Source organism: Mycteria americana, chromosome 10 (genome assembly GCF_035582795.1).
Source record: "Mycteria americana isolate JAX WOST 10 ecotype Jacksonville Zoo and Gardens chromosome 10, USCA_MyAme_1.0, whole genome shotgun sequence".
Classification (NCBI taxonomy): Eukaryota; Metazoa; Chordata; class Aves; order Ciconiiformes; family Ciconiidae; genus Mycteria; species Mycteria americana.
Window position 1 is genome coordinate 11,385,261 of NC_134374.1, and position 10,918 is coordinate 11,396,178.

The following is a 10,918-nucleotide window of genomic DNA, read 5'->3' on the forward strand; positions in this document are numbered from 1 at the left end:
TAGCATTTACAGCTAACTGGAGAAAAATGTTGGAGTTTCCCTCGCTTTTGGGTGACTCCAACTTTTATTATCCTATTTCAGGAGGAAAAGATCCTGAAGAGACAACTTGTACAGCGATATTTCGCAGAATGGAATTTTCTTCTTAAAAAAAAAAAATCACAATTCAAACTCCTACTTTTCATTTTATTCTCTGTGACATGTGACACTGTGAGAGTCTTGTGTATTATCTTAGAGTCAAGAAATCAGCAGAAAAATCAGTTTACAAAGGTCAGGAGAAGAAAACAGGAGGGGCTCCTCACTGGGAGGCTTCTAGCCTCAATTAGAGACAGTTCTGTCATACTTCCACAGCCCTGCTAATAACTGGGAGCTTCATATGGTTTAGTGTATCTGTCCTCAAGACTCCAGCAGCCCCAGTTTTCACTGATGTGCTATTATCTTTACGTACAGATGAAGAACGAAGCGGACAGGCTATAATTACCCCAAAGGCACAGTGGGACTCTGTGGATGAATTAAGGCTTGATCTCCCATTCCCTGCTCCCAGCACCGTGTCCAGTGACCCAGTACGCTTCTCTTGACTGGATAACAGCTGGGAGGAGGTAAAAGCCAAAGAAAACCCTCTGGGACACCCAGAGAAGTTTTGGACACATACTCCCTTTAGCATATAGGCCAGCAATGCCCAGAGGTCCCCATTCATATCACTACTCTGATGGCACCAAGGATGGCAGGAGGTAGCCTGTTGTAACTTTGAGGCTGGGAACTAGATGAAGGCAAGATTCAACAAGTATTTTAAGAAAACATGTGGAAATCTGAATTATCCATGTGTTCAGTGGCTGGTTATATATACACATGCAAAGCCTATCAGCTTTGCTAACTCAACCTGCCTTTCTCTGACAACGCTAAAAATATGTTTCCCAAAAAAACCCTACCCCACTATAGATAGTACTAAATATAGGCTTTAATTCAAGATTTTGCTAGCACCTCATGGTTATTAAAAATACAAAAATCTGAACAGCTTGGAGATAGGCTTTAGAGGTTTTGTCTCCACTAAAAATAAGATGATTGTCAGACATAACCATATTAAAAGCCATAAATACACAGAATCTTCATTCTGCAACTAAATCGTACCTCGCTACAGACAGAAGCATAGTGCTCTTTTGGCAACGGCAGGATTTAGAAAGTAAAGTACCATTTCTTAATTTGGAAGGACTACGAAGTCTTTCGTAAGCACAACTAGCAGCAGTAGGCTGAGACACAACCCAGTTTACTGCCAGTAACCAGGAGATGAAGAGAGCTCTGAAGATCAACTCTCAGAAATACCCATTTCCTGGCTAGTGTCATTCAACAGAGCAGGGAGGGAAAAGACAAATTGACTCAGCAGTCCCATTTCTGCAGCTGCTCCCAAAATGTTCTGTAGCAGAGAGACAATAAAACAATCCCAAGCTAAAGGTCACTATGACAACTTGTTGCACCTCACTTGCAATTTCTCATAAAACACAGAAAAAGAAAGTTGCTGTATCTTCCTCTCATAAAAAGGCACTTCAGCTGCTGCACTAAAGCAAAACTCCAAACCTGTGGGAGGATTTGAGATATGCCCCAGCTATCAGATTGCAAATCTGCAAACGCATCCTCTGGCATGCGCACACTCAGGCAAATCAGTAATCCTGTGCTTCCAGTTAGACCCACCGCACAGGGAGAGTCTCTGATTTTCCCACACAGAGCAACACAGTGTGCAGCTATTGCACAGAAATCACAAAACTTAATAACGCCGTGAAAGCACTGATCCTGCGCCATCAGTATGGGCCGCCCCGCAACAGGGAGCCCCTTTATGGCACCTGGACAGGTTGGCTCCTAAGTACGGGACTCAGAGGAGCAAGGTCAATGGCTGCTCAAGAGAAACATCTGCAACCGTCTGCTGTGATGCTGCAAAGTGAGTTTGATCAGACAGTCCCTTACAGGGCTCTGAAACCAAACTGGCTGGGAAACCCGGGGCATCCCGGGTCAGCCTGGCACCTCATCCTATGGGATGGCCACCTTTTGCCCAGGTTGGCAAGCCTCTAGAAGTCTCATTTTCACACTTCTGGCAATCATAATCCCCCCAGAAAATGGCATCACAAAACCAGCTGGTGTCTACGTGCAGCCACAACAGCCAGCAGCAAGCTACAGTCTGTAAACCTTTTGGAGATAAAATTCAAAATCCTAAGGAAAAAGATAAGGTTTTCTGTTCGTAAAAACAGACTTATTTCACAAATAAGCCAGCAGAGGGCACAGAAAGACTGCAGGGAAAACCCTCCGCTCCTTCACTGCAAGAGTGACACAAGCCAAAGTGCTCTGCAGGGCCCAGTCCCTGTGCAGGGAGGATCTCTCGGCCAGCGATAAGCCTAGATCAAGTTTCTGGGTCCTAAAAACTCTAAACTGATGCCGGAAATATGAAGTCAGATGCATATTTTGCAACCTTTCCTCGTGTCATTCCCAAAGGAGGTATCAAATCCCCCACAAACTCTATCCAAGGACACATCAGGTGGTTTGAAACCCCAACAGAAAAGCTGGAACCACAAAGAAGTCTATGTGGTATGAAATCTTCCTTCCACCTAAGCATCATGTCAAGCTACTGGAGGTGGTCATATACAACTTCTGGGGCTATGCCTGACTCCCTGCAGCAGCGTTCTCCCTCTTGGGATGCTGTCGTGTCTTTAGAGGTGGGATGAGGATAATTCACTTCAGCGGGGACATAGAAAATGGAAACTTTTATAGTTTGCAACTGTCCAAACTCTAGTAAAACCTCCATATCATCTTTCAGTTCATTTCTCTCATATCTATCTCCCAAAATAAGGAGGGCACTTTCATTCCAGAGTTGTGTGTTCATTCCAGCAGTGTGAATGGTGAAATCAGTAATTCATTTCCCATAGACAATCTATTTTGACCTTTACTGTTCTTTCAATTCTTCAAAATGTTTTTATCTCCACTGTTTCACAAGTTCCCAAAACAAACAAGAATTTTGGAGACGGGGTCTGAAAGCAGCTAGGCAGGGGGACAGTTTGAGAAGTGGTTTTCTACCTTTCTACAGCTGCTCTTAAAATGCTGCTGCAATGCTATTTCCTTTACAGCATTAAGATCAATTCCTATTGAACTCTTACTCACCTATAATATCACTCAGCTCCTGCCCAAAGACATTAAAATTTTAAAAGGCAAGACTAGGAAAGCAAGATACAGGGGCATTACTTGCAGGAGAGTACAGCTACACAGATTTGCTATGCCGCTAGGACCAATGCGCAGGTCTCCTAAATCCCACTCCAGCATCCTCTGTGCTACACCAGCCTCAATCTCTTCTATCATCTCCTAACACGTTCGGGCAGCGAGCCTCAGTGAGAACCAGTGCTTTTGTGCTTTTCGTGGGACAACGCGTAGGTTGTTTTGAAAATATTTGCTTGAGCTATTTCTGCTCTACACTGCTAGCACACTTTAAAACTGCTGGAGCGCCTGCTTACAGCAGCTGATGAAGCCAAGCCACCCCGTCCTGGCAGCACCTTCTCCCTACTTGTGGTTGAGCATTTCACTTGAAATACAAATCCTTCAATTAAGGCAGAGCAGCCTGAAGTGGAGGCAGGAGGGCCAACAACTGTCCTGGGGAACAGGTGCCAGCAAAGAGCTGGATTTAGCCCTAAAACAGTAAGAGGCTGGAGTTTGCTGCTACTGTCATGCTCAGGCTGAAGTTATTCGTCTTGCGTGTTTATTTTTGGTAAAACGTTTCCGAGTGCCACTCCCTGATGAGAGATAGGCAAGCAAATCCCTCGGGTGTCTCAGGACATTTGTTACTGGAGCTGCTGGCGGACTCTCTAGGTCCGTTCCTATCCAAGAGTATCCCTCCTTTAGCCTCACTCTTGACTGCTCTGGGTTTGATGCTGCCACCAGATCACGGTGCATTTCTAAATCTCTAGTCCGAGTTTCTGGGATGCAGAAGGTGTTTACAAACCAGGGCGGGCTGTATGCTTTCCCTTCCATCCCGCTGCTGCTTCTGCCTAGTGAGGCGGCAGGCCTTCTGCGAAGCCGGAAGCCACAGCAGTCCGGAGGTTGTACTGCTATCGCCACACTCGACGGGAACTCGGGGGAGGTTTCCTGTCCAGTTATCTCAAGCACCATATTTAAGTTTCTTGGTAATGTTTGTAAGCTGCAACAGCTGAGCTGGGGCTTACCGCATCTCCTGTTCACACAGCTGACCTGGGAAATCACTCATTTTGCCCTAAGAGCTCTGCGATTAGGCATGCAGCCACTGCCCTCAACTAGCAGAGATGTGGGCTGCTCTGGGAAAAGAGTGCCAATATTTTCCTCTGCTCCACTCAACCCTTTCATGCCTCTGTTATCTTGCTCCTGCCCAGAATACTTTCAGCTTGGTCACTGTGAAGAGATATCAAACCACAGCCCTCTCATTCAAGATCCTCCTAAAAACATTTACTCCACAGACCGCAAGAACTGACTAACCACTATTCACCCCACTTCATAAGTGCCTGGAATTACACAGCAAGCTGTCTTTATTTTTTTGTATTACACAAAACGGAGCAGAAAAACAAATCCAGGAATAACTAACAATGGTACTGCCCATTTTAGCTGGGAGTCAGAAGTTCAGATTTTTTTCCCCCGGCATTTCTAATCCGCTGCCAATTTTCAAACACTTCCCCTCTTGGCTCAGAAGTTACAGTGACCCCTTTTCCAACAGGGAACGATGTAATCACCTCTGTAACATCTCTGGTCTCTCCAAGCCCAAAAGGAAAGGAGAAAGTTTCTTCATTAATTTACCCAATTTCCCTACCTGGCACCTTAAAAAAAAAAAAAAAAAAAAAGTCATCATTTCAGCCTCAGCTACTCAGCAGGGACCCAAAAGAAAACAGCTGGGCTTCACACTCAGTTCTACCATGGTTTGTCCACAAACCTGTACCGATTCCACAACTGGCACAGAGCGACATGAGCCTCAGCAGACCCTTCAGTGGCCGAGCAGGGCACAAAACTGCCTCTCCTGTGAGATACAAGGCTGGGGCATGCTGGCAGGTGACCTGGCAGAGCTGATACGACTGCTACTGCTCACAGACTTCTGCTCCACACACACAGATACACGTGCAGGTGCTACAGCGATGGGCTGAGTGTTAATGGGGGAGTCTATCGGCTTCGGGAGGCCTTTTCTCACTCTATATGTATGACTCCCTTAGCCATGGGACTTCCGAGGTTTCCTAGCGTTAAGCTGGACAATACAGATTTGTAATATCCAGAACATAGTCCAAAATGCAATGTCCACTTAAATGTTTGGACAATTTTAAGGGCTTTGAAAGACTTGCTTGTAACAAACAGGAATGCACTGCCATAATTAGAGCCACCACCATTGCCCACCTTTCACTTAGGGCTGGTATTTAACATCCCAAAAGGCTATGTCGTTTTGCGTAGAGACAGATGCAAGGCAGCTCTGACCAGACCGCCACTTGGCGTGTAGTCACACTAGGAAGGCATTTTGCTCACATTATGCACCCAGCCCCTTAGCAAGGCTTTCTGCTACAGGCTCAGCACCAAACTATTGAGGCCACACAACTTCTGACAGGTTTGGAGCAGGGAGAGCGCTAATTTAGATCTTCCAGAGAAATGATCCGATGAGCTGTGTAAGACACGGGCCTTTTTATTTTTCCTCTTCTTGCATTGTGTGCCAGGACTCTGACTGGTATTCTAGATGCTGTGTTCTAACCAGCAGCACCTAATAAAAAACAATGACCACCACCCCTACTACTTTTTTAGGTAAGAAAACACAAGGGCCACAGTGCAATTGCTGAATGCTATTTGTCCACAGCACACTTCAAAACTCTAAATCTGTCAAAAGCAGTCTTCTTACAAGTTTCTACTTCAAATGGACTAAATGTGAAGAGGAAAAAAATTAAAGGCAGTGCTTAGAAATACATAAACTTCTGCTACAGCCCTCTTCTAGAGGCACTCATACAAACAAATGGCCAAAGGGTCGTAGGAGGAGCAGCTCTGGAGGTTTACACTAATAGCTCAGATATATGCCAGTTAACTGACTCCTCTCAGACTGATATAAAAGCTGTGTCTACTGCCATCATCCATATGACAGTCTACTTAACTGAAAATCCCAATGAGGAATACATAAAAACGCTTTCAAGTGCAAACCGTCTTCATAAGATGTTTAACAGTATGGTCTTATTGAAAACATCATAGTAAAAGTTACTCATACCTTTCCGTTTTTGAGACGTCCGGAGGAGACAATTCTAGAGACATGCACTTGGAACGGACGGCACTCGTCGTTACAGTTAAACTGTTCCACTCTGTCAGTTACCTCTACAGAGTTTTGTTCTACAAATGAAGTGGTTCCACGCTTTTTAATGCGGCAATCCATCTGCTCTAAAATCTGTCCTTTAACTGTTGCACATTTTAAAAAAGTCACTACAGAAAATTCAACATCAGCAACTGGAGAACAGCCCAGGTCTGCAGCACCCAGATTATTCACAGGAAGATCTTGAGAACATGGCAGGTCCCTGCCCATGACCTGCATCTTCTCCAGAGTACTGCCAGTGTCTTGAATCCCCAGCTCACCTCTAGACAAGTCTTGCAAAGACAGCTCAGGATTTCTCAAGTCCTGCATATCTAGTTCTGTCTTTGAAAACTCCTGAGCCACTGCTGGAGATGGATCCATGTCTTTAGCAACCACTGGAGCACAAGCCACTTTCTCGGTATCAAGTTTAGTCAGGGTCGTCTGCGGAAGGTGGATCACAGCCTCAGTCACCGCAGAAAAGTCACCATCTGCAGCTGGAGAACAGCCCAGGTTTGCAGCACCCAGATTATTCACAGGAAGATCTTGAGAACATGGCAGGTCCCTGCCCATGACCTGCATCTTCTCCAGAGTACTGCCAGTGTCTTGAATCCCCACCTCACCTCTAGACAAGTCTTGCAAAGACAGCTCAGGATTTCTCAAGTCTGGCATATCCAGTTCTGTCTTTGAAAGCTCCTGAGCCACTGCTGGAGATGGATCCATGTCTTTAGCAACCACTGGAGCACAAGCCACATCCTCAGTATTAAGTTTAGTCAGCGACGGCTGTGGAAGGTGGATCACAGCCTCAGTCACTGCAGAAAAGTCACCATCTGCAGCTGAAGAACAGCCCGGGTTCACAGTATCCAGATTATGCACAGGAAGACCTTGAGAACGTGGCAGGTCCCTGGCCATGAGCTGTGCCTTCTCTGGAGTACTGCCCGAATCCTGAATCTGTTTAGCCAGAGTGGTCTGTGGAAAGTCAATCAGATCCTCAGAGGAGTCTTTAGTATTTAGCTCAGTTAAAGAGTCATCTGCAAGCTCTGGCAGGTGGGAGATGGATGGTTCTGGCCCAAAGGGAGAAAGTGATGTTTCATTAAATCTATCATTCTGGCTGCCCACGGCAGTGGAGCCAATGTCTTGCGACACTTCTGTGGTTTTGCAGTGCCGCATGGGCTCCTTCCCCATCAAACTCTCAAAGCTCAGATTGTCCCACGTGCCTGAATCTGGGGACTGCAGACACGCTCCCACCGTGCAGAAGGCCCTTGCACTCTCATTCTCAATAACCAAGCCCTCTTTGTGGGAGGTAACATCCTGCCTCCAGCTTCGGAAACTCCGCTGAGGCCTCTTCTCATCAGGTGAAAATGCCCTTGAGGAGCCTCGCAACCTCCGAGCTGCCTCAGCCACACTAGTGAAGAACCTCACAACACCCCCAAAGTGAGTGGCTTTGGTTGCACCGTTTGATTTTTTCCGCTGGCTGAGATTCTCCTCACATCTCATATCAAAGTCAAAATAAGAAGTAGAATGATCAGTTATATTTTCTGAGTTCTGGAAATTGGTTTCAGCCCTTTGATCTGAAAGCTTTGAATTATCTTTGCTAGTTAATGAAATTCCTTTCAGATAGGTCCAGACATCAGAGCTTCTTCCTCTTCTGCTCTCCTGTGGGAGCACACTACACCTCTTTTGATTGTCCCCTTCTGTAATTGCAGGACTCTTAAAGTTTTCAAAATTCAAAGACTCACTCTTTCTAGCTGGTATTCTATGGCAGTTACTATCATTATCTTCACTGTGTAATCTGACACTAATATCCCTGAGACATTTACTTTCATTGGCATCAATTTCAGGAATGCTGATATTCAGCTCTATGTCTTCAAAAGAAGAATCCAAATCATCAATGTACCCCGCATAGGAGTGGCGGGAGGGCCTCCTACTGTCACCCAGTTTCTTAACCCTGTACACAGCCCTTTGCCCACTGGCGTGATGGTCCTCCTCAGGGTCACAAGCAACCTGGACTCCGGATGCTCTCAAATCCACATTCTTAGGCATCCTGGAGGTTCTTCCCTTTTTTAATGGCCTTACCCTGTCCATGAAGGATGTTTTTTTTAATTCTGACACCTCCGAGGTAACTCCCAGTAGGATCATAGACTGGGGTCTTCCTTTATTTGTAGAGAGTCCTTTCCTTCGTCTAACAAAATTCCAGATCCGGCTGCCCTTGGTCGTCTTCTTATACCTAGGTGCTTCCTCCCGTTCATTCGGGATTGCATCGCTGGAGGTGCAGTGCTCAGCACCACAGACCTCCAATGTGTCAGTACTCCCTTCCTCCATGTTTGCTTGGAAAATCCTGTTTGCATATCCATTTGGAGCTATCACGGGACCAGTATGCCGGCGGCCCTCTATCACTTCCATCGCCCCGGCTCGCAAGCTGGTATCAGGGGTCACAGATGCATTGTCTTCAGATTGTTTTCTTCACAAGACTTAAGGAAAAAGGAACAAAGGAATGCAATTAGAAGCAGAAAGATTTTTTTTTTAGAAGACACATTTGTTAAAGCATCACAGGTCAAATCTTGTCCCAGTGGCAGTGGTGGTTCTGCCATTGATTTCAGTGAGGCTGAAACTTTGCTCCCAAACCATATAAATTTTAAAGCAACTTAAATCTGATTTAAATGACTGACGATTTAGTGACCGCCAATAAGCTTCCTGCATTAATAAAGTTATCACAAAGTATACACAGAATACCATAAATCACATCTTCATTTTGCAAATCTCTAGGACTCTTAAATACATCAGAGTACAAAGAGGAAATTACAGTAAAGCGTCTCTGCGCATGTCATTGTCACCTTCACCAGCCCCATCTGCCAGGAACCAGCAATGCAATCCCGATGAATTCAGTCTCTTCAGGCAGGCATTCAAAGAAAAGTCAGGATGAGCCTTTTCCTGGAACCGATGCAATTCTGAAATACTACAATATCAGAAAACTCATGGAATATCCAAGCCAGGTTTTTCCTACTATAGCTATGGCACCAGCGTGGGAATCCCTCGCTGGAACTGGACTGCTAAACGAAAGCTGCTTGGCCACCACTCAACACTACACAAAATGCACATGTTCCCCTCAAGTGAGTTCCACCCTAAGCGAGTAGGATTAAAACTACAAGTACCCTGTATGCAACAGCAATGGAAACCACTCCAAATCCTTTGTGGGAATACATTTGAACTCCTGCTCGTACAGATCCTAAAGCTTCTATTCCACCGGTGTACCTCTGCCCTGTCTCACCGCTACAGCTTCATAAGGCGGTCCTGGGTTTGCTGTCTACCTTTGCAACATGCAGAACAATATGCCAGGCACTAAACGGGGTTAAATTCCCTCAATTCTCAATCCTACTCTCAGGAGGAAGAAGGAAGCAAGAGTAGGAACAAGAAGGGGTACAGCCCCAGAGACACAGGTCTGACAAAGGAAAAACACTCCATTTTCCCCCAAGCAGAGGGAGAACAGACAGTCACAGTGCAGTGCTCTGACACAAAGGCATGAAGCCCACTCCCACTCTCGTCCATTTTACTCTTGCTGCTCTATGAACAGTCCCCATATCTATAAAAAAAACCCATTACGCTCACTATTTCTATTAAAATGAAGGTTATTAATGCAGCAGCTATTGCCCCGGACACCTCATGGACAAGGAAAGGCTCGCCCTTGCATTCAGCCAAATAAGCCTTTGTTTCTACCTTGCCACCGCATCTATCCTCAATGAGCGATAACCCGTAAGAACCTCCAACAGATGGCAGAGGCACCAAGGAACCAGAGCACAGCCAAGTGAGGCTGAAAACCTTAACAGAAACAACTACTATCCTGCTTTTTCATGAACAACAGTCATCTGGCTTTTGCTGCTGCCACGACACAGGAATTGTCCCAAGCATTTTTGGCACCAACAGTACTTAGGGTAGCAAAAATGAATGCTTGCTACTGTGGTGGGTTGACCGTGGCCAGCTGCCAGACGTCCACCCCACCACGCTATCACCCCCCTTCCCCAAACAGGACAGGGGGGAAAAAGTAAGATGAAAAAGCTCATGGGTTGATATAAAGATAGGGAGATCCCTTATCAATTACTGTCACAGCCAAAACAGACTCGACTTGGGGAAAACTGATTTATTGCCAATTAAAATTGATTTGGATAACAAGAAACAAAGATAAAACTAACACAACACCTTACCCCCACCCACCCCCTTTTTCCCATGGCTCAGCTTCCCTCCTTCACTCCTGATGGCTCTACCTCCCGCCGAGGGACACGGATGGATGGGGAATTGGGAGAGGTACGTTCAGGACGTAACAGCTCCTCTCTGCTGCTCCCTCCTCCTCATGCTTTTCCCGTGGGGCCTCCACAGGCCACAATTCCTGTCAGGGAACATCCCCCTGCTCCAGCACCTCCTCCCCGCCATCTTCACTGACCTCGGGGTTCACAGCACTGTTTCTCACTTTTTTTAATCCCCCCTCACTCCTCTCTGGCGTTTTTGCCCTTTCTTAAACACATTTCCAAGAGGTGCTGCCAGCCCTGCTGACGGGCTCCGCTCTGGGCTGTGGTGCGGCCGCTGTGGAACCGGCTGTGCCCGGCACGGGGCAGCCCCGCCTTTCCT

At 46.2% G+C, this 10,918-nt stretch overlaps 1 protein-coding gene across 2 annotated transcripts in view; it reads right to left on the reverse strand.

Annotated features, from left to right (window-relative positions):
* Positions 1-8,166, reverse strand: part of ARHGEF9 (Cdc42 guanine nucleotide exchange factor 9) — a 191,809-nt gene extending 183,643 nt beyond the window's left edge. Inside the window, exon 1 of one of the 2 annotated variants that reach the window (XM_075513089.1) lies at positions 6,224-8,166. In XM_075513089.1, coding sequence (XP_075369204.1) covers positions 6,224-7,795 — 1,572 coding nt within the window. In that variant the 5' untranslated portion in view covers positions 7,796-8,166. The remainder of the gene's footprint in view (positions 1-6,223) is intronic. The other variant, XM_075513088.1, reaches the window with a different exon arrangement.
* Between the last annotated feature and the right edge of the window lie 2,752 nt (positions 8,167-10,918).